This window comes from Protopterus annectens, chromosome 13.part0 (assembly GCF_019279795.1).
Source record: "Protopterus annectens isolate FY-2018-M chromosome 13.part0, PAN1.0, whole genome shotgun sequence".
NCBI lineage: Eukaryota > Metazoa > Chordata > Ceratodontiformes > Protopteridae > Protopterus > Protopterus annectens.
Window position 1 is genome coordinate 545195631 of NC_056747.1, and position 25719 is coordinate 545221349.

At 39.9% G+C, this 25719-nt stretch overlaps 1 protein-coding gene across 1 annotated transcript in view; it reads left to right on the top strand.

Moving 5' to 3' along the window:
• LOC122787460 (protein spinster homolog 3-like) overlaps positions 1-25719 on the top strand; it is a 517894-nt gene that overhangs the window by 171989 nt on the left and 320186 nt on the right. Inside the window, exon 2 of the mRNA XM_044054192.1 lies at positions 3646-3711. Within this exon, the coding sequence (XP_043910127.1) occupies positions 3646-3711 (66 nt within the window). The remainder of the gene's footprint in view (positions 1-3645; positions 3712-25719) is intronic.

Here is a 25719-nt window from a genome sequence, read left to right on the forward strand (position 1 = left end):
AGCTGCTATCATGGCAAAACCAAACTTATCACCTTCTTGTTAAAGTCATCAAGATTGTATCATGTCCTGCCAATATCATCAGTTCTAGGATGACGAGAACTTATTTAGGTAATTTCAGTTATATCTGGAATAGTCCCCTAATTCAAAAATCTAGCAGTCTTAGAATTAAAATAGGTACAGTTATACTGTTAATGTTATGTTATTCAGTGTGAACTCATCTACAGAATAAAGGTTTTAAAATCATAGGTGTCTTTTATTTAGGCATTTGTAAAGTGTGAAAGAAACACATAAAATATACATATTTTTTGTTTTAGCAAATAAATGAAAAAAGATGTAAGTGTGCCATAAATGCAAAAATTGGTCAGTGTGCTAGTATCTATAAAAATGAAAGTCTGGTTCCTGTAGACACATTTTTTACAGGCTCACAAATGTGCATGACCTGCCAGGGTAGTTCTTTATTACTTAGTTTAAGTATATTTTGCTGTAGCCATCCATATTTATGTAACATATCTTAATGCCATCATTCTGTGTGCTGTCTGTCCCTAGTCATATGATTAGCTTGGGTCTTGTGCCCTGGTACAGCATTTGCTGTTTTTTTCCTTAGAGATATTATCTTTAGTGAGCTGTGACCATAATGGTAGTGAGCCATTTGCTACAGCTCAGATTCTTTTATCATACCTTAAGACAAGTGTATTTCTCTTGCTAATCCTGGTATAATGATGTGTTCATAATGTATTCATATAATATATAATTACTGTATTTGCAAGTATGTTTTCTTAATAATTAGAAACATTATGTGTGTGTATCTTGCAGTTCAGTTATACTAATTTCAACAGAGTGAAATTTGGTGTCATAACTCTACACTTCTCCAATGATTTGTTTCATGCCACAGACTGTTCTCAGTTTATTATATTTATTCCACTTTTTGGCATTCTTCAAACAGTTATGCATTGCAGTATGTTGTTAGTATTACCACTTTACAATGCTGTCGCAATGACTTGCAATAAAGCCATGTTTTCACAAACAAATTCTAACAAATATCCTTGGTTTGTTAGCCTGTTATGTGAATGTGAGAATTTTCCCTAGAAATACCCAGTGCAGTGACAGTGGTTCAGCAAATAGTGTTGTCTCCTCACAGCAAGAGGTTCCCTCGATTAATTCTTAGCTGCGGTGCTTTCTGTGTGGAGTCTGCTTTACCTCCCTGTGTTTGTGTGGGTTTCCCCTGGGTGTTCTGGTTTCCTCCCACGTTTCAAAAACATGCAGTAGGTGGATTGGAGACTTTAAAGTGGCCATAGGTGCGAGTGTGCATGTGAGTGTATGGTGTGGGGGGACTACTGTGGCAGGGCTTGCCACCTGGTGGTGTAAACCTTGGCTCTAGATGATTATCACTGTTGAATTGATACCCCTACCCCATGTGCAAAAATGGGAAAAAGGGTGTTGCAGATGGAACTCGGTAACTGGAAAGATAACTGTTAATACTCATAATATCAAAATATGCTTTTTTTGTCCTTACTAGGTATAATCACTTTGGTATTGATAAAAGTAGGGGTGTTGGGGGGTTGTGGGAACAAGTCCACCACAATGGGCATACAGAGTAGAGTCGCACCCTACAAAATAGACACTTAAAAACTCTTAGTTTTGAAATTATGAGGACATGCAGTTCTCATTCTCATAACTTCAGTCATGAATGATATCAGATTACTGTCACATTTTTAAAGAAGTGCTGCATAATTTAATGAAACCTCCAAAGCTTATAGTCACTGCACTTTGATAATCTTTTAAAATATCTGTCATGGGCACAGCTTGCATTTGAACTTTCTTACTGGTATGCTAAGATTTAGTTTCATACAAAAGTAAAGTCAATGTTAACTTCTCACTGTGGGGTATTACAGACGAATGCTTATCAAATAATCAAGGTCATGTTGCTAACAGGAATATATATGTTTCCACCATGTGAATTCAGATGAAAAGGGATTTGCTTTTTCAAGCTTATTCACGTCTTGATTCTGTTTAATATGAAGCAGGATTCTGAGCAAAGACAGCTCAAGTGTGGGGGTAAAGGAAGTCATTCCTTATCCAAAAAGGTTGCACAGTCTCAGAGTTAGTATATTTAGGGATGAAGGGTTATAGGGGTGCATAGAGAAGGGGTTCACTCCATGCAAAAATACTTGCTGTTGCCCAAAGCTGACACTGTTATTTTGTCAGCTTTTTATATAATAGCTGTGTGATTTAACTCAGTTTTGTGGTTTTACTACGAACACTGCTATTTACTACTTCCTCATTAAATAATTTCCCAAATGATGTTTGCATGTAACTAGGAAGTACTTGCCAAATGCAGATGGGATGAATATTTCAGTTTCTTTTTCATGACTGTAAATCCACTATGAGTACTGCTATTCTGCAAATCATCTCTCTTAATTTTCCTCTCCACTGTACCCTGATGCAACACTACTAGAGCTTTTTAAGATAACATTTTGCATTAGCAAATGCTTACTCGTATTTGCTCTGCTGAAAACTGCATTTCTGATTATAAGATAATAAGCTGCAATACTGCAACATTCTGCATCTTAACTATTTTATATGCGCTGCCTTTTTTAATTTGAGGAAATGATGTTTAATCATTTGACTAAGTAACCTCCTTCCCAGTATATACTAAATATTGCATTGGTATGTTCAAGGTGCTTACAAGGACAGCAAGCAAAGAAATAAATCAAGCATAGTGCACACATAGAAGTCTGAGGGACTTAATTCATGAACATTGCTTTGGTGTTCTTCCCAGGCAATTTCCATTGTCTTGACTTAGTTCATAAACAAGAGATGCCACTGAATTTTGTAGGGTTCAAGGAGGACTATTTAGATGGGTTGGGGTGGTGGTGGTTACACCTCATTTAAGTCATAGCATGGCTATTTGCAGGTCATGAAATATATAAATCCAAACTGGACAATACTGTATTAAGCTTGCACTGGCCTGTACCACTTCAGGAAGGTACAGCCCAGTGGTAGTGGTATACTCAGCTACACTAGATGCACTCCTAGTGGTGTTCTTAAACTTCCAGAAAGGGCGGCAAAAGGACCAGCTGTGTATCATAAACTTATTCTGTACAGTTCCTTAGCTGGACCTGAAACAAAGGAGAGCACCTGAAAGTGTGGGGTTCATACTGGTGATCAGGAACAGAATTTGTTGCATTTATACTAGCACTGCAAGGCATATGTCAGTGCATAATGCCATCTGTCACTTATTTCTATCCTATGTACTGCAATGAGCAATTTACATGAGCTGTGGATGTAACACATGCACCATCTGTGCTGCTTTTGGTGGCATATTAATAAATTAAGCTGCTTGCTTCATGAATTGTGTGGTTACATTCTAATGGCAAATTTAACAGAGTTATACTGCACAAGAGCTGACCCAGCACAGCCAGTAGCACACTTATAATAGGTAGTGGACTTCTGTACAGTTCCAACAGGGATCGGTATGGAATAGTTCAGTCCACACTATCCTTCATTTATTTAGTTTACGATTTCATTTCTTGGTATATTGCTTTATTTATTCACTATTTGTATTTTTTTGCCGAGCTTTGCATTTGATTTGATGTGTCAGTGAGATAAAAATTAAACAAGTTCTTTATTGCATTTTTATTACAGGAGTACTACATAACATACAGAAAGACTTTGAGATTAGTGACAGCACTTCAGGGCTGCTTCAGACAGGTAAAATGAAAGCATGATGAACAAACAAAATTGTTTTATGAGGAGTCTGTATCTATGATGTTTACCATTTGATGTGCATTCCACTGATGCTTCCTTTAGTCTTGTGTATTCTACAGCTAACAGCTGCAGGATTGCTATGCTGATTGACCACATTGTGTGTGTGTATTATGTCATTTAGTTACATAATTGATAGTTATTGACCTCATTTACCACATTTGATTTAGATAAACTCAATTACTCAATATGAATACCGTTAGAAAAAAGTTTACATTCCTTTCCTCACCAAACAATTTGGTCTGATTTGTTTCAATAATTAATTTAGAAACTAGCTATGAATATTCTTTACATGAAGACCATGCACGCTGAGTTATATGAAAAATAAAACAGCATGGCATTATGTCATTTAAATCTCCATGGACTTTACACATTGCTTAAATGTTTCTCATGACGCTTTTCTCAGAGATCTAAACAAGTTCATCTTGGCATATCTTAAAAATGACATTTCAGAGGACCCGTCTGTACTCTCTTTTTAAATATTTGTTTTACTGTATTTTTGCTTTTCTCTCAAGTGCCCCTGGCGCCACTTAGATTAGGACCTTTTTACGTGGAACATTACATTGATTATGGTGTGAAAACTGCATTATTTCTTCCCTGAACATTGCACTGCTGATAAGAATCTTTATAATTTACCTAGAGATACCGCAATTTTGAGTCCATTATATAACTGAAGAGTGTTTGGTGGTGTTGACATCTGTAAGAAAAGCTTGTTTGAGCTTTTACAGGTTTCTAATTGATCATACTTTTTCACATCTTATTTGGAAAGGCTGCTACTTAAAGGAGGTTTTTTCGAAGTTTTCTATCTCTTGGATTAGATAAACTAAAGTGAGAAAAATCACAACATATTTGCACAGAACCCTGTTAATGGTTAGCCCATTTAGCCATTCCTCTATTGTTAAATGTGACAAATGTAGAGTTTTGCAAGTATGAACAGTTATGTGTGAGCAAAAAAGAAAATGGAAAATTTTAAAACTCACTATGCTGCCATTAAAGCTTTTGCACAGAGGGGCTTCTTCTCCTTTCCACCCTGATATGGGAGCTGCACCCCCACACTCCCGCTAGTTATATATACAATTCAGCAACTACAGTATGTCAGATTAAGGGGAATACCCTTAGGCTACATGATGTCAGACTTAATAACTATAATCTCTGTTTCTTACAGTTGGTCTTGCTGTTCAGAGGGTCAGAACTGCAGTTCTAGTACTTTAAGAACCAACTCCCTTTTCTCATGTACATAATGTAGTATTTCTAAAGATATTTTATTCCCTTCGTATAATCAAGCAACAAACAACAGGCTGTAATGAAACTGTTATACTTCAGCTACAGTGTAGCAGGCAAGGTGTGGGGCCACTTCATACGAACCTCAAAGGTAAGGCTAACCTGTACCATCACAAATATGTTACTAGCCTTACACAATTGAACAACTGTTATATACTAAAATGAAATAGAAATATAAGAAACGGTTTCATTCAGTTTTAAAATATTTCTGTAAATGTATAGTGATATTTCAAAGAAATTTATAGAGTGTGTGGTATTTGAATTTAAATCAGATAAAATTGTGTAATGAAAGTTTTATATCAAAACTGTAGGTGTACAACAGTTAAAGGTAACACACATTACTAGTCATTATAAAAGGTGGAAGTATTTTTCTTTTGCATAGGCTCCTTATTGAAATATCATGACTTGCATTGCCAAGTCAAAAAATATGGGGGAAAGAATAAAAATACTGGAGAAGGGTGAGCATCAAACATTACTCTTCTCTGTCAAACTTGTTTTTTGCAAGCCTTCCACACCCTTGGAGGTTATAAAACTCCAAGATTGTCATACCACAAAGAGGAAGGAATATTTTGAGAAATGGAAATCTTTGATTTAGTATATATGCCTGGATTATCAATCATTCAGCTTCCATACTTCAGGACTCAGTATAGCAATAAACAGTTACCTATGTACAGTGCATGATGAAAACAGCTAGCTAATAATCAAAGGAGCAAAGTTTTACATGGGAGCTTGAAACGGATTCAGAATTTTACTAGAGAAAACTATAATGATTTCAGCATATCAGTACATTTAGAAGTGAGCCAGATGGATGCTATACTGATCAGATTCTTCCTTTATTCCTGGGTTTTTAGATTTTTGCAGTGCAGAAATGTGGGCTTTTGTGGTACATATGGATGGTTTTTCCAACCAGTAGCAGTTTCTTATTAAGTGATATTTTACCTCTTCCTACATCTTATTGGAAATGAGGTATGTCTTTTCCATACATTCGTAAATGCCTTGGCGATTTCTGATTCTACAACATCCTCAGGAAGGGCATTTTGTGTACAGAAAACTGTGCCCTCTCTATTCAGAACATATCTCCTTCTTTTTCTACTGTATCTCTACTTCTCAAACATCTTGACATTTTATTCATTACTAATTCTTCTAAGGTAAGTGGATGCTGCTTGCATGGTCTGTCCACTCCTAGGCATGCCTCTTAACTGTCTGGTATTTGCCAGAAAATACTAATTTTTTAGTTAAATAAAAGGGTACCATGAAATACTGAGTGGCCCCTTTAAATCAAAAATATTTACAGTTTTTCTGGCCATGTCATCAGCCTGCTTCTTGCTACCATCACTAGGGCCATGACCGAGTTTGGTGTGTCTGATTGTGAGGAAATTATTGATGTATTAGAGGACAGCAGCTTAGTGGCCATAGATGAAGTGCTGCACACTTATAATAGGAGCTCAGGGAAAGTGAGAAAGTTGTAGCGGTTCTATTGTATCGCATTTATTGTGCAGAGTGTGTTTGCAGTTTACTAATGCTTTGTCTGCTATGCATACCAAAGGTATAAAGTGCAATAGCTGCAGGCATCTCAACCCTTCTTTTTTCTTTTTTATGAAACTGATCAAAAAGCTGGTACCTGATATGTTCAGTCAAGCAGCACCAATGTTATCTTTAAAGTGTAGGTATAGGACTCTAGTTATTGCACAGAATGTGATGCAGCAAATGACAAATATGAATTTCAAAAAACTTTAAGCAGAGCATTTTAAACAAAAGAAGCTACTGCTGCACTCTGAAACCACATCATGCAAGCAAAGTTTCTTCTGTATCTATAAAAATGATAATGATGAACATTACTGTGGTTGAACAAAAAGAAGTGTAAGATGCCTATTCCTCATATGTGTTCTCTGTTTAGTCTGTTTAGTATTTAGAGGTCAATATTAAGCACAGTTTTAAGTTTAATTTTTATACCTTCCTCTGTTAACTATGTCTTACACTACCTATTTTCTTCTCTTTCACCGTAGACAGTAAAACTATAACGCATCACCATTCATCTTCCTAAAAATTTTGACAATATACTCAGGAGTCATCTACAACCAAAAAACCCTCCAGCGGAAAAGAATATTTAAGGTATGAATAATGCTCAATTCATACTCATACGCTACTAATGTCCTCTCTATTTAATGTATCGAGCTAGTATGTACTCTACTAGAGGGTTCCATCCTCTTCCATTAAAACTAAATTAATACAGTTTTTCTTCCACAAATAGTTACTTAGCTAATAATAGCATATCCTTCAAATAAACATTAGGAAAACGTATCGCTTAAGCACCACAATTCTGACAGCATTTTACAATTCGTGGAAAGTCTAAAAAAAAAAAACAAAACAAAACAAAAAACCCTCCCTCCCAAAAAAAAAACAAAAACAAAAATACACCTGTGCTACAGTCCCTAAAAATCTTGAGAAGAAGTCAGTCTCCTAACTTAAATCAAGCTGAGTAAGACAGTCTCCCTCCCTGACATACTACGGTCTGCTGCTATTTTCTTTATATTCTGAAATATTGGCCAAAATACATTTTGTTTGTGGTAGATTAATCTCTGTAATATTACCTTAACAAGCTTACATTTCTTCTAAATGCAGCTCCACATATTGTTTCTCTTGAGAATATAATACTCTGTGAGTGCACCACACTCCATTTCACCCTTGCTCCACTTGGGCTCCACTATGCTCATTTATCTTACCCCAAATTTCCACCCACCCCCACTACACCTACATTTATACTTCTTAACCCATGCCCATCTCTCACAATTAACCAGGACCAACATCTAACAATGCCTTCCCCAACTTCCATCTCTACTAAGACTTCTACCCTTTCTAATACTCTTGCATCCTTTCATAATACATCTTAACAACCCTAAACATACACCTCACAATAACCTAGTGGTCCTACACTACAACACTACTCACGCTATCAGAAAGTGCATGACATATCTTACATTCCTTTCAAGTGCAAAACTTTATTTTGCAATCACCAAAACACTACTCACCCTTGTCACACATATCACAATCTTACAATCTCACTTACATCAATCCAGTTTCACTCCCACAAATCCACAAACACAACACCCAACATTTCTCAAGCATATCTTCCAAAGTATAACCATACTCACTACTAACATACCTCTCAACTTCTTACCATTAGAAATATGGACAAATCCTAAAATAATGGGGGGTGGAGTCCAAAGATAGGGACAGCTTTTAAAAATTGCTCCTATATACTTAAATACTTAAATTGATAGTATAACAGGATTTGAGATAGTGTGTATTTTCCGAGGGATTTGAAGTTTGAAACTGAAATGTAAGTCATTATTTAGTGACTTTAATCCTCACTGATATGCCACAGAACCACACATTTTAGGATGACGGTCTATGAATAAAAGGCAAAAATCTGGACAGCTGAGAGGTATGACTACTAAATACATGCACCTTTATGTACTTAAAGCAAAGTAACTTATTATTCTCCACCTACCTACATGCACATAAAAAGGTTAGATATTTCTACACATCTGCATACCATAACTAAGCTGGTCCAAACTGGGGACATTCACCCCAATCCTGGACCAAGCACCAACATACAGTCAGAACCAATTATATCCCTTCAAAAACAACACAACTCCTCTCCCAAACCACAACTCAGTTCACAATCTACTTTTCTTAAACATAAATTTTCAAAGAATATGCAAAAAGACCCATGATCTCCACACAACCCGCTCACACCATAATCTCAACATAATTATTAAATGTGAAACTTACTGAAACCTGGAAGAGCCAGAAATAACTAGTGACAAAATACCCCCCCCCCCAAATATAATATCATCAGGCCAGGCAGACTAACAAAAAGAGGACATGGAATAGCAATAATTAAAAAAAAAAACTAGAATTAATCCAACATCCTTAAAATTTTAAAACCCTGAAATTCTCATTACCCAGCTCAAACTCAGTAACATTAAATCATTCTGCCTAGTAGGACTATACATTTCCCCTGGAAACAATCTAGCCACAATTGAAGAAGTTCTTCAGTGGTTGTATCACAATATAAAAAAGAAACCATAATCTTAGGTGATGTAAACATTGACTGGAAACAAATAACAATTAACAAATACCTCACTCGACATTAAAGTTATTTGGATTCTTATAACCATTAAACGTCATTACCAGGACCCACAAAACATCTAGCAAAGAAATCAGACTTAGTTGGATTGTTTCAAATAAGCCCCACAACATCAATGCCAACAGAACCTTACCAAGCAGTATTACTGATCTACTCACCTAAGCTATCTGACAGTCAAAAGCCTATTCATGGTCAAATGGGGCCCTAGGCAGGGTAATAGATTAGGGCCCCCCAGAGTAGCCCCTCCTGCAGCAACCGTCTATCCCCCTCCCCACAGCAGCCCCCTCCACAGCCATTCCACTGTACCATTACTTGGCTATTTCTTCCCAGTTACCTTAAACTCTGTTCAAACCTATCAGTGTGCATACTGTTTTCTTATTTACTTCTGTAACATACCTGTCAACGGTCCAGATTTTTGCAGAATGTCCAGATTTTTGCCTCATATTTTTTTGGTCTGTTCTTCATAAAATTTCTGCTTTTCTAGCAATCTCTGATGATTGAAATCACTAAATAATGACATACTTTGGAGTTTCACACTTCTATCCTTCAAAAAATGCACGTGAACACAAATCTTGTTATTCTAGCAACTTTCTAAATTTATAAGAGCAATATGTAAAATATGTCTCTATTTCTGGTCCTTTGTCCAGATTTCTTCTGCTAAGAGTTTGAGAGGTATGTTCTACAATGATTATAGATATTGAAATAAAATAGCACAAACACTGATAGCCATTTGCTAAACAGACAATACAGTCTCAGAATGAAAACAGGCTAACCTGTCTGCCATTGAAACTCACATTCATTGAAACTGCCTTAAAACCCACATTCAAATAACATGCATCTGGCCAGTGGAGAATTAAGTTTACCTTTGGGCTGTTTTCAAACTTCAGGCTCATTGCACACATTTTTAGGGCCATGCATACATGTATGTGTTCTTTGATTCACCTTCCTGATTGTATAAATTATATTCCTTGTATAATATAGTCCCACTTGTTACAGTGTGCTTTAAATGTGTACTTTTTAACATTTTTCCAGTAAGCAAGTAAACAAAATGTATGATCCAATAATGACAAAACTTCCCATTTTAGACGATTTTAACCATAAAAGGCCACTCATACTTCTGTCATTACAATAAACCAGTATCAGTCAATAAGCGTAATCTTTGCAGAAGTAAAAGTCATCTGAATAATTCTACATTAAAGAGATCTGTAAGTAATGAAGAGGCAGATACTGGCAAACAACTTTACATTTCAGTGTTTTATCTACAAATTCAGTACCTGCTGTACGTGAAGGATTAATTGCCTGTTACATTAAAAAAATTATAAACTGGTAGTATTGCAACAGGGAATGGCTGACAAACCAACAACAAGTTCATAGTTACTAGGCATCTCATACAAAGGAGGACACACTCAGGAGTGCAGAACGCATATTCCCCCTTAAAATGCACCAAATAATCTGCAATCAAAAGGGCACTGTAGTATCAGCACTCCATGGTGTGGGAGTACAATCCACAGTCTTCTGCACCAAAGGCAATTATGCTACTAACACTGCTTTCAAATTCTACAGCACAAACAATGACAGCCATTTGCTAAACCAAACTGTAAGTTGCACATTGAAAACAGACTTAACATGAGGAATAATAAACCTCTCTTCACTTGAAATTCACATTTCCATAAAAATGCACTAAAACTGAATATTATCTGAAAATGTACTGAAATTCAAACTCTCAATTCCGTCAGCAATCTGATAGTTGGTGTAGAGGATTCAGGCTCTTGTCTCTACTGAAGCTCACAATTCCTTCAGCAGTCTTGTAGTTGGTGTAGAGGATTTAGGCTCTTGCCTCCTGTAACCGAGATATAGGGTCAAGCCTAATCAAGTTAATAGACTAACCTGCTACCCCCCCCCCCAGCTAGGGCATACCATATCACCATACATTTCAACCTCTTGTCTTCACATTCAATTTCTGAAGGAAATGAAATCTGAAACTCAAATGTATGTCATTATTTAGTTATGTCAAGCCTCAGTGATTTGCCAGAAAGCCACACATTTTATGAGGAATAGGCCAAAAATATGAGGCAAAACATTCTGCAAGAGGTATGCATACCTCTCAACCTCTTAATGCAAGAAATCTGGACATATCCTAAAATAGTGGGTATACAATGGCCCCAAAAAATAGGTATAGATTTGTCCTTTGATAACCACATTGCCACAACAGTCAGGAAATCCTTCTATGTGGCACACCTCATCACTAAGGGCTTTTCATCCAGAAAAAAGGAGGTAATTGTTCCATTGTACTCATTCCTCATTAGACTCATTATAGAATACAATGCCCCAATTGGTACGTACCTCTCAAGACATCTGCAACAACTGGAAAGCTGCAGAAATACCTCACTAAAAGAATCACAGGCCTAAAGCAGATGCCGTACGCAGACCGTCTAAAAAATCTCCAGCTATACTCTGTCATATATTGTCTACTCAGAGGCGATCTCTGCTTAACATACAAGGCCATGTCAAACACAGAGCTGTTAGGTATGCTACACTTAAAGAAATCCCAATCCCTGAGAGCCACATGCTCCAGGGATCTAAACCTTGTCATCACAATGAACAACACATGCTGGAGGGATAGGTTCCTGACCCAGAGACTCCTCAGACTCTGGAATAGACTGCCCATACATGTCAAGCAGAGTGCCTCTTTGGCCCTCTTCAAAAGGAACGTTGATGATTGGATGGGAGATAGGAAATTCACCCTGGGGATCACACCAGTCACCCTGCTAGACAGGGGTCCAGGGAAGTAAATATTGTGGGAAGAAATAGCCAGGAAATTGTTATGGCTAGGCTTCTATAGGCCTTAGGGCCAATAGCCTAGTACCAACCTATGAACCTATTTAATGACTTCAATCCTCTGCGATTTGCCAGAAAACCACACATTTTACGAGAAACAGACCAAACCTATGAGGCTAATTCTGGACACTTCAGAGGTATGTTGAACACACACACACACACGCACACACAGACACACACACACACACACACACACACACACACACACACACACACACACACACACACACACACACACCTACCTTCTCTCTGCTCTCATACAGCAAAACACACACACACACACACACACACACACACACACACACACACACACACACACACACACACACACACACACACACACACACACACCTACCTTCTCTCTGCTCTCACGCACTTACACACCTACCTTCTCTCTGCTGTCTCTCTCACATATCAGCCTTTTCTCTGCACACACACACACACACACACACACACACACACACACCTTCTCTCTGCTCTCACACACACACACACACACACACACACACACACACACACACACACACACACACACACACACACACACACACACACACACACACACACACACACACACACACTCACACAGACCTACCTTCTCTCTGCTCTCACACAACAATCTCTCTCTCATACAGCAATACACATACATTATCTCTCATAGAAACTGAATGGCTATTTTAAATTACATACACACACATACATACACACACACACTTTCTGTCTCATGCAGAAACATCTAAACTACTAGTTGAAATGATATAAACACACACACGCACATATGCACTTACCTTCTCTATAAATGGAACGGCTAGTTTAAATTCTGCACGTGACTGTGGAATGGGTTTACATCCCTGTTGGCATGCGTGTGTGATGCACACATGGCCTTCCTTAAAGAAGACACCACCACTGCAGTATTAAGAAATTTTTTTTTATGTTGAAGCCTCCTGGCCAGAGTGGGCCCCTGTAACTACGGGGCTCTAGGCAACTGCCTATGTTGCCTAGTGCTGGATCTGGCTCTGCTGACAGTGGCTAAACTTTCTGAAGCAAGTAACATACAGACAAGTCCACGATCTGCAGAATTTCAGCCCTAAGTGCTTTCTAACAGCTCTAAAGCAATATAACTGGAACTGCCTGAAAACATTACCACTAGATGAAGCCATTACTCATTTTAATCATATTTTCCTAACCATCCCAAATAAGCAGGCTCCACTCAGAAACAAAACAGACAAATCCATTCCAACACCATGTCTAACAAAAACTACTAAGCAACTGCAATGAAATAGAGACCAAGCCTGGAAAACATATACAAAAAAATAAAACTCAATTTACCCTCCAGGATTATTGATATTGTAGAAATCTTACAAAAAAAGAACAAATACTCAATGACAAGAAAGAGTATTTTTCAAACCTTCAAAATACCCACCAAAATAACCCAAAACTGTTCTGGCAGTTCTTAAAGTTGCTGCTCAACCCTGTATAACCCTCTACTCCCCAACCCACCACAACCTCTAACTACACAGGTAATACAGCAACTCAATTCAACAACCACTTTTTAAATTCTATCTTATCACTAACTAAACAAAACTCCACCTCACCCCTCACTATTCTACACCCCCAACAGCAATAAAGTACTCACCTCAACAATAAAAAATACCTGCTAAAAATTAAACCAACCACTTTGGCAGCTGACAAATTACCAGAAGAGTACATCAAAATAGCAGCAGAAGCTATAGCATTCCCATTTTCATACTTATCAAAAGATGATCTGTGACTGCCTCTCTTTACTCGGGGCCAGTAATCAAGGAGCCTTGGTTCTCACCCTGACACTGGTGAAAGATAGTCACTAAAAACAGGAATGAATTTACACAGTATGTTCAAATGCAGCTCTCTGCATCAAACACAATTTCCCCTAAGAGCACACAGGGAGCATGCTCCACTGGGAGTGGACTCTCTGTCTCTCCAGATCCCAAACAAGACTCACTTTGGAGCACTGTGTCCCAGTTCCAAGTAGCTGACACACCCACACCTGGGTATTTGATTTTCTCTCACACACACACACACCTGGGAAAGGCTGATACAGATTTACTAGCTGTACCCCTTCTGCCCAGACTATATGGCAACCTTGCTGCCACCAGTCAACCACTACCACACTCTTACAAGGGTATCAAATTATACTGAGTAAAATCAATACTAACATAAATGGTAGAGTGTAAACAAAGCAGCCAGGCTTTTCGGCGTGGCCAAGGCATCACTAAAATAAGCAAAGGTACTCTCAAGATGTTAAAAATCTTCTCTAAAAGACCAGCCACAATGTTTGGTATAAAACTATTTAATAATAAATAAGAAAATAGAAAAAAATGAGACTACTAAATATCAAAGTACAATAAACATCAGTGTTTCAATCACAGAAGAAATAAAAATAACACAACTGGACAGGTTCAAACAAATGCAGAAAAACACTACTAAACTAATCTCATGTATTTCCTGACTGTCTAAAGAATAACTCTTTCCTAGCTAACTTAATTAATACAGCAAAGAAAGATAGGATGCTGAGATGCTTATTTCCCTAAGGCAAGGCAAAGTGATGAGATTCAAACGAACTAAACTGAACTCAACTAACTGATTCAACTGACTGTCACAGATTTTTATATCAGGTTCCAAAGAAAACAAAACAAAACAAGCTGCAGTGAGAGTTCATCCTCTCAGTGCTAGTTATAGAATGACATCACATTTGATTACCTGACTCTGGTACTTTACACATTCAGAACTTTGCTAAGATCTGTTGCAGTATTTGAAAATTATAGAACAATTTCAACATTTCTACTCTTCTCTTCCAGAATTCTTTGTTTAATCATAAATATTTAATCAGTTATAATAACACTATTGATACATTTAAAAAAAATCTGTGCAAGTCAATGTGATAGTCAAATGACACAAAATTATTTACAAAACTCCAGCTAACTATGCTAGCATATGTTACACATGCACTGCCATAATCTCCCTGGCATGGATGGCAATACCTCACATTTTCTCATCTCTCCCCCCCTTTGAAGACTCAAGCTAGTTTTTCAAGTGACCCTGGAAAAACATTGCTTGAGAGAAATGGGCCTGTCTGGGAACATATTAACCTATACCTTGTTTTAAGAGTCCATCTGCATTGGCATTGCTGTAATCTGGGCTGGCTAACACAGGGGTCCTCCCAAAGCTCCTTTAAATTTTTGGATTGTCTGCTTGCAAGCTCTGGTCCACATTACCTTATCTGGCCTGTTTTTCCTTGTCATGCTTGTGAGGGGAACAGCTATTGTACTATAACTGGGAACAAACTTTTTATAATACCCCATTGTCCCCAAGAATGTCCTCACCTGCATTTTGGTAATAGAGGCAGACCATGCCTAAATAGCTTCCACTTTGGCAGGTTCTAGCCTACTCTTAACATTCCCTACTCTATGTCCTAGATAGCAGACATCTACCATACCCACCTGACACTTACCGGGCTTAATGGCAATCCTGCCATTTGTAGTTTGCCCAGGACCTCCCTGACATGCTGAGGCTTCATTATGTTAACATAGTACAATCTGTGCCCCTGCCTCCTGACTAGCAGGTTTACCATGCAGTTAAAATTACTGACCCTCCTTACCACTTTGAAGGGTCCCTTCCAAGCTGCCTGCAGCTTATTGTGTCTGACAGGAATGAGCACTATAACCTGCTGCCTCCACAGCATACTCTTAGGCTCGAGCATTCCAGTCATACCAGACCTTTTTCTTCTTTTGGGCTTCTGCCAGGTTCGCCTGGTCCAAGCCCATGAGCTCCCTAAGCCTTGTTCTGAGTTTTAGGACATATGCCACAACAGACTCCTTGTGGGATTCACACTCACCACCCACACTCATCATAAATCAACTCTAAAGGCCCCCTCACTCCATGGCCATACAGCAACTCAAAGGGTGAAAAACCTGTGTATTCCTGGGGGACCTCTCTGTATACAAACAGTAGATGCTGAGTACCCAAGCCAAGTCCACCACCACTTTCTCTATGAAACCAGTGCTTCATGCCCCTGTCCCGAGTAGCTGATACACACACTCATGAGAATTAATTTTCACACACATACACCTGGGAAAGGCTGCCACAGATTTACTAGCTATGCCACCTTCTGTCCAGACTATAAGGTAGTTTCACTGCCACCAGTCGGTTACTATAAGGCTCTTAAAAGGGTATCCAATAATACTGAGTGAAGTTAATATTAACAGAAATGGTAATGTTGACCAAACAGCCAGGCTTTCAGGAGTGGCCAGAGTTATTACAAATAAATAAATATATGCAAATTCTCTCAAAGCTTAAATATTTTCTAAAAAGGAACAGTCACAATAAAAAGTTTAAATATATTTAATAATAAATAATAAAATAGCATGAAAACACTAAATATCCATTAACAGTAAACACCAGAGTTTCAGCCACAGTAAATATTGAAAATAACACAGCTGGAAAGATGCACACATTTACAGAAAAACAATACTTACTATTCTCAGTATATTTTTCTAACTGATTTAGAGAATTAGTCTCTCTGGTCACTTACTAGTGCAAGGCAAGATGAAGTGGGTAAGTGGTCCTTGTTGTCATATCCAAGAACAGACTGCTCCTGAGACTTCAGTCTCCTCTAATATTAAACATTATTTCTATCTTATAGAATTACATCACACACATCCGGTCATCTGACTCTATTTCCCATGCAGTCATCAATACCAGAAGCTGCCAGGATTTTAGCACCTACATGTCAATAATACACACACAAGAACATTGCTCAGATGTGGTGCAACTGCTGGAAGTCATAAAACCATAAAACACTTCCCTTCTTTCTACAGGGGCTAATAAACCATACTTCTTACAGACATTGCATCTCTGGCTTCATTCAAAACTGTGAGATAAGATCTTTATGGCTTAACCCATAATATAATTTAATTTCAAGAATATTTTTCAGAGTCAGGTGGATTAACCCCTTCCCTTCAGGTATATGGGCGGCGCAGTGGTGCAATGGTTAACGTTGTCACCTCACAGCAAGAGGTTCTCTGGTTCAATTCTCGGCTGGGGTGCCTTCTGTGTGGAGTTTGCATGTTCTCCTTGTGTTCGCGTGGGTTTCCTCCGGGTACTCCGGTTTCCTCCCACATTCCAAAGACATGCATCTGGAGCATTTCTCCCCGGGCCTCCACTGAAAAAAGGCTCTGTGGAACCTAGTCGGACTTTCCCGGTCAACAAATGATAAATAAATGAAATAAATAAAATATGCTTTCAAAACATATACATTTAATTCAGTTACAGTAATGAATTTACATTTCTTTTCCTTTCAGAAGGGTGCACTGTTGATGCATTTTAACACAAACCAACCTCACAAATACATTTTCAGCACAAGCATCTGTACAAATCAGTGTGATATACAAATGACATAAAATTATTTACAAAATTCCAGCTAGCTGTGCTGGCATATGCTACACATCAGGTTCATATTACATTGTCGAACTTTTACAAGTTCAAGCACCATATGGTCAAACCCCTATGTTTGAACTTGCAAAAGTTCGACAATGTAAAAAAAATAAATAAAAAACAGAAAACACTTACCTGACAGTTGTAAGCAAGGGAGCCAGCCACCCTGTGCCACCACACCCCCCCGCTCTTTAATTATACCAACTCCAAGATCGCACTACAGTGCAGTAAAGGGAAATCTTCCCTTTCCACACTGTACTGCATTGTAGTGCGATCTCGGAGTTGGTATATTTAAAGAGCGGGGGTGTGTGGGTGGTGCAAGGGGGGCTTGCCCCCCTGCTTACAACCGTCAGGTAAGTTTTTAATCTTTTTTATTTTTTTTACGTTTTTGAACTTTTACAAGTTCGAACATATGGTGTTTGAACTTGTAAACATTTGACAACGTAATGCAATAGGTATCCTACACATCCACTGCATCACTTCTCCTGGCATGGCTGGCAGTACCTCCTATCATCACATCTCTCCCCCTTTTGAAGACTCAAACTAGTTTTTCAAATGCCCCTTGAGAAACGTTACTTGAGTGGACTGAGCCTATCTAGGAGTACATTATCCGATATCCTGTCTTGACAGCCTATCTGCATTGGTATTGCTAACCCCACTATGGTGCTGCACTGTCATATCATATGCCTGCGACTTAGGCTCCACCTTAATAACTTGGCATTATGCTGGACTGGTCAGTGTAGGCATGTTAAGGGACTGTGTTCTGTGTCTTCACCTTAGTAACTTGGCATTTTTCTGTCGTACTCAATGTAGCCATGTTAAGGGATTGTATTCTGTAACTATTGTGAATTTCCTTCCATACAGATATGGTTGAAGTTTCTGCAGTTCCCATACTATGGCTAAACATTCTTTCTCTACTGCTGCATAACATTCCTCATTAGGTTGGAGTCTACAGCTGAGATATATCACTGGGTGCTCTTCTCTTTCTGAGGAAACCTGGCTGAGTACAGCCCTACCCCATGGTTTTAAGCATTGTTCTGTGTCTGTGTCACTCTGTAGTTATTTATTTTTCTGTTTAATTGTTTTATAGAATACGGTGGTCTCTGTCTCTGCAGTTAGTGGGGGCTATTGTTTCACTTCATTGATATTCATTGTTAAACTCTTAGCCTAGAGGGTTTCTCTGTATTTATAAGTGTTAGTCACATATCTTTGAATTTATTACTGCTCAATATCTGAGATGTTTGGCTTCTGCTACATACCTACAATCAACTGCATTACTAGCGGAGTTAAGTATAAACTTGCAGTGTTAAAGATTGTACTGCATTTTATTTATCTGTGTATTTAATTGTTTCATTGAATATTGTGTCTGTGTCTCTCTGTAGTTATTTATTTTTCTATTTAATTGTTTCATAGAATACTGTGGTCTCAATCTGTCTCTGCAGTTAGTGGGGGCTACTGTGTTTCACTTCATTGATATTCAGTGTTAAACTCTTAGCCTAGAGGGTTTGTCTGTATTTATAAGTGTTAGTCACATATCTTTTAATTTATTACTGCTCAATATCTGAGTTGTTTGGCTTCTGCTACATACCTACAATCAACTGCATTACTAGCTGAGTTAAGTACAAACTTGCAGTGTTAAAGATTGTACTGCATTTTATTTTTCTGTGTATTTAATCGTTTCATTGAATATTGTGTCTGTCTCTCTCTCTCTGTAGTTATTTATTTTTCTGTTTGTTTCGTAAAATACTGTGGTCTCTCTCTGTCTCTGCAGTTAGGTTCCCACATGCCCTCCCTGTTCTTGTTGTGGTATTAATCTTGGTGGCTTTGGAACTGCCCACCCCTTTTGTAAATTTGTGTTTGAACACTCCTCCTGGGTCTATCTCATTTGCTCAATCAACTGAGTACAGTGATATCATATTTTGACTTCAGATACTCCTACCAGTTCCATGTGTTCAGCTCTATCCCAGCTCTATTCCAGTCTAGTGTCATTAGCTCATTCTACCTAATACAGAGAACATTTGTGAAGAGCAAGCCACTTAGGTCCTTAATTTTGAATTATCTTCTGTTTTTCCTTTCTCCCTTTCCACTTTCCAAAAAAATGTATAAGCTTATTTCCTGCCTTTCTTGTGACTAGTCTAGTCCAGATACAGATTTTCTGTATCCAGGACTGTTTGTAAACTTCAGAGCTCCCAAAGCCTTTCTGTGTTAGAGGGAAGCCTTCTAGCTTATCAGTGGGAGTGGTAAGCACTAGGTAGCTTATCTACCACAAGGGTGGTTTCTGGCTCAGAAATTGCAGTTTATTGTCCGTTTGGGCAGTTTTTCCATCTCTTTCAACTTTCTGGTTTAAAAGCCCATGTTTGCACTCTTTTCCCACCTTTCCTGTAACTAGTCTAGTCCAGATACAGATTTGATGTATCCAGGACTGTTTGTAAGCTTCTGAGCCCCCCAAGCCTTTCTGTGTTGGAGGGAAGCATTCTAGCTTATCAGTGGGAGTAGTAAGCACTAGGTAGCCTATCTACCACAAGATCCAGGTACAGATTCTTACTTTTAACATTTGAAATTGCTTATTTGTGCTCAGCACTTGTTTAGAACTTGTTGTTAGCACTAAAAAAAGCTACATTTACTACAGAACTCAACCTTCCTCTTTACCTAGAAGAAAACAGTTTTTGTACTTAACTTTCCTCACTTGTTTAGAGAAAAACAGCTGTTATACTCACTTTCCTCACATGTCTAGAGGAAAGTATTTTTTTATTCAGGCATGTCCAATGGTCAGCTCCCAGTGTTCTCTCCTGTCTATCTGATGAATCTGGGCATCTTGAGGCAATGTAGCAGTTGCCTCTTATACACAGACAACCCTCTCCTCCTACCACCCAACACCACAACCTGTGAGAGATGCACTTATCTAGCCAAACTGGAGGTAAAGCTCTCTCCAATCAAGACTGAACTTAGTCAAGAGGAGAAGGTAAACACTTGCACCACACCATGCTCATCACATAGTCCCACTAAACCTACACCACCAAAATCCACACATAGAAACACAAAAACATTTGCAGAAGCTCTCAATAATAATCTGCTCAAGCAACGGAGACCTCCAAAGCAGAAACACATGCAACCTCCACCCCCCAATACAACCCAAATGACACATAGCTCACAGACTCAGTTTGCCAATAAACCACAGCCCATAAGGCAAACCAACGTACCCAACACACTAGTCATAGGTGACTCTATAGTCAGGCACACTGATGTCCCACTCACCAGGCTAAACAAGCAGAAGGTTACTGTCAGCTGCCTGTTGGGTGCCAGGATCTGCCACATAACCCACGCACTCAGGTCACTCCACAACAAGTAGAAATATGACTTTGTCATTGTCCATGTTGGTGTGAACGACCTGAGACATACCTCCCTGGACTACATGGAAAGAGACATGGAAGAGCTCTCCGATCTTGTAGCCCAGGCAGGTATGACCCTAGCCCTGAGTAGCATCCTGCCATCGCCCAGAATGATACCGCAGTACAAGGACAAAATTATTGACTTCAAAAATTGGCTAAGCTTCTGGTGTCATTCTAAGAGGATCCAGCATCTGTCTGCCTGGGTCAACATGGTTGACAGACCATGATGCTTTGCCAGAGATGGCCTGCACCTGTCGCCCTGGGATTCCAGATACTGGCTAAGGCACTTGTCGCCCATATAGTGCCATTTTTAGGCAAGGTTCAAATGACAAATTCACCACCGTAATAGGAACAGGCAAGCAAAAACTGAGGGTAATGCTACTCAATGCTAGAAGTCTAAATCTCAAAATGCACTCACTCGAGGCACTCCTTAAAATGTAGAACATTGATATCTGTGCAGTGACTGAGACCTGGTTCAAGGCTCTAGGGAGCACCCCTGCATTACCAGGCCATAACTCATACCACACTTTTTGGCCATCTAACCTGGACCAGAACACCAAAGGCAGAGGTGTGTCCATTTTCATTAAGGATATCCACACCTCCAGGCTAGTTGCGCAGCATAATGCATCCGAGGTTATACAAGTGCAACTAACTCTGGGCAAAACTGCAATCCAAATTGTAGCTTGCTACAGATCCCCCACCATGCCCCAGGATTCCCACTCCTCTTTTCTTGATATACTGGAAAATATTAAGGTGCAACCAAACACCCTAATAATGGGAATTTCAATTACCCCACCATTAACTGGGAAAACTACTCATGTACCAACTGCTTCGCTCGACACTTTCTGAAATTCATAAATTCCAATGCCCTGAATTATCCACCCCACCAGGGGCAACAATATCCTAGACCTAGTCATTACCAACATGAGTGACCAGTGATCCACACCTGAAGTCAACCCCCTGTTGGTCAGATCCGATCATAAGCTAATCACCCTAGATATCTGCATCCTGCCCCCACTCACCATTAAGGAAACCACGGTAAAAAATTTCTCCAAAGCCAACTTCTTGCTTTTTAAGACAGAAGTGGCGAACTTCATGACACCCATGCAGATGGAGAATACAGTTACGACTGCTGAATCCAACACAAATGCAGTCTATAAGCACTTACACGAGTGCATTGATCATGCTATCCCAAACAGAACCAAGATGCTATCCTCCAAAAAAAGGAAGCCAATCTGGTGGTCCCCTGCCATTAACAAACTCTACAACAGAAGAAAGAAACTGTTGCAAAAGAGAGTAACATCCCATGAGTGCAGGAGCTCCCTGCTCAGCCTCAGTAAGAAGCTAAGATCCCGTATAAGATCCTCCAAAGCTAGCTATGAAAACAAAATCACCACTGATTCTAAGGGCAACCACAAAGTATTCTATAGCTATGTCAAGAATCTCAATGGCAACACCCAAATCTGCTCTGAGTTACAGCACAACAGCATGGCAATTACAGAACCAACTGATATTGCCAACATCCTGGCAGATAGGTTCAATGCTAACTTTACCCCCCTCTCACCCACTAAAGGGCCCATATCTATACAGGAAGAATGCAGAGTCCCTGTAATCACATCTATGCAGGTAAAAGTTGCACTCTTTAAAACCAAAAACACAGCATCCATGGGACCAGACAACATCCCAGCCGCATTTTACATGAACTTCAGAACAAACTGGCTCCCCACCTAAGCACCATGTTCAATCATAGCCTCACGTCAGGCTTTGTGCCTACTGAATGGTGCACAGCAACAGTTATCCCACTCCACAAAGGGGGAGCCACCACTGATCCTGGGAATTATCACCCTATTAGCCTGATGAGCCTGGTCTGCAAGGCCATGGAACCTATCATCATGGAACTCATAAACAAATTCCAGACTCTGGACCCCACCCAGTTTGGGTTTATGAAAGGCAGATCATGCCTTCTGAACCTGATCAATTTCTTTGAGGCAGTCATCAAAGCCGTAGACAAGGGTAAGGTGGTTCATACAGCCTATCTTGACCTCGCCAAGGCTTTTGACACCATCCCCCATTCTGGAATTGTAGCTAAACTCACTAAACTAGGTATACATCCCTACGTCACAAGATGGGTTGCCAACTGACTCAATGACAGAATCCACACTGTAAATGTTGCAGACTCCAAATCTGACTTCAAATCAGTGACAAGTGGAGTACCACAGGGTTCAGTCCTGGGACCTCTTCTGTTTGGTATCTACTTCTATGAAGTACAGGCAAACACAAAAGGCCTCTGGCTAATGAAGTTCACAAATAACTGCAAACTAGGAGCCATAGTCGAGTCCCCAAATGATGTGGACATCCTACAGAAGGGCATCACTGAGACACATGCCTGGTATCAGAGGCCATGGCCTCAAGCTCAATGCCAAAGAGTACATTGTAATCCCCTTTGGTAAAAACTCTGTACCCATGAACTACCACATAAACGGCAGTCTACTTAACATTGAATGTATGATAAGAGACCTTGGGACCTAGGTGGACAGTAGTCTCTCCTTTGATAATCGTATCGCCACAGTAGTCAGGAAATACTTCTATGTGGCACACCTCATCACAAAAGGGTTCTCATGCAGGAAAAAAGAAGTCATTGTTCTCCTCTACTCAGCCTCATTAGACCCATTATAGAGTATAACGCCCCTTTTGGAATGTACCTCACAAGACATCTGCAGCAGTTGGAAAGGCCACAGAAGTACCTCACAAAGAGGATTACTGGCCTCAAACAGATGCTCTACACCGACCGTGTCAAAGAAATCCAGCTTTACTCTGTAGCATATCGCCTACTCTGAGGAGAACTCTGCCTAACATATAAAGCTACGTTAGACCCAGAGCTGTTGGATATGCTACACCTAAAGAAATCCCAATCTCTCTGAGCTACACATTCTAGGGACCTAAACCTTGTCATCACAATAAACAGGACATGCTGGAGGGATAGATTCATGTCCCAGAGACTTCCTATACTCTGGAACAAGCTACTCATCTATGTCAAGCAAAGTTCCTCATAAGCACTCTTCAAGAAAAATCTTGATGAGTGGATGGGAAACAGGAAATACACCCCGGGGATCACTTCTGTGGCTCTGCTCAACAGGGGCACAGGAAATTAACTTTCTTGGGTGGTGTAAGCCAGGGAACCTTGTTGGCTAAGCTTACTTAGGCCCTTGGGCCAATAGCCTAGCACCTACCTATGAACCTATGAACAAATTATTTGCTGTAATCTGCACTGACTAACACAAGGGACCTCCCAAAGCTCCTTTAAGCTTTTGGAATGCCTGTTCTCAGGCTGGGATCTGCAGTGCTTTGTCTTGCCTGTTTTTCCTCAACAGATCTGTGACAGGAGCAGCTAGTGTACTATAACTGGAAACAAACTTTCTATAGTACCCCACTGTCTCCCAGAATGCCCTCACCTGCTTTTTAGTAACAGGGGCAGGCCACATCTGAATGGCTTCAACTATGGCAGGTTCTGGCCTGATCTTACATCTCCTCACTCCATGTCCCAGGTAGGAGACCTCTGCCATACCCATCTGACATTTACTGGGCTTAATGGTCAACCCTGCCCTTTGAAGTCTGCCCAGGACATCCTTGACATGCTGAAGGTGATCATGCCAGGAATGGCTGTAAATGGCAATATCATACAGGTAAGCAAGGGCATAATATCCTGCTCCTGCTAGGATACAATCTACTAGCCTCTGGAAGGTCACTGGGACATTTTGCATCTCAAAGGGCAGCTTTGTGAACTCATATAATTCAAAAAGAGTCACAAAGGCTGACCTCTCTCTTGCTGTGGGAGTCAAGGGTACCTGACAGTAGCCCTTGGTCAGATCAATAGTGGTCAGACATGTTGCCCCACCCAGCTGCTCTAAGGCTTCATCTGTCCTAGGCATGGGGTAGGTATTTGACACTATGTGACTAGTTTCCTGGAGTCCACACAGAAACTGGTGCTGTCATCTTTCTTTGGTGGCAGCACCAGTGGGGAGGCCCAGGTACTGCTGGACTCCTTGATTAAACCCAGTTCCAACATTTCCTGTATCTCCTCCCTCAGAGTATGTCTGACTCAGACACCCTGTAAAGGGCCTGCTTGATAGGCCTTTGCAGTCCTGTATCCACATGGTGCTGCACCAGGTGGGTGCACCCGGGTTTCCCAGTGAACATGCCCCAAACACCTGTAACACTGCTTGGATTTCTTGAACTTGGGTTGTGGATTGCCACTGGGACATTGCTACCCCTTCCACAGAGGTGTCAGTCCATGCCTCACTAAGGAGATCCATCACCAGATTCCCCCTTAGACTTCTCCTGCCATCCACTGCAAATATTCAGCACCAGGACCTCCCGATCATGGTAAGGTTTCATCATGTTAACATGGTACAAGTTGTGACCCTGCCTCCTGCCTAGCAGTTCTACCATGTAGTTAACATCACTGACCTTCCTTACCAATTTAAAGGGTCCCTCCCAAACTGCCTGCAGTGCATTGTGTCTGACAGGAATGAGAACCATCACTGCTGCCCTACAATATACTCTCTGGCTCGAGCATTCCTGTCATGCCAAACCTTTTTCCGCTTTTGGGCCCCTGCCAGGTTCTCCTGGACCAAGCTCATGAGCACCCTGAGCCTTGTCCTCAGGTTTAAGACATATGCCACAACAGACTCCTTGTGGGATTCACACTCACCCTTCCACTCATCACAGATCAAATCTGAAGGATGCCTCACTCTATGTCCATACAGCAACTCAAAGGATGAAAAACCTGTGGATTCCTGGGGTACCTCTCTGCAAGCAAAC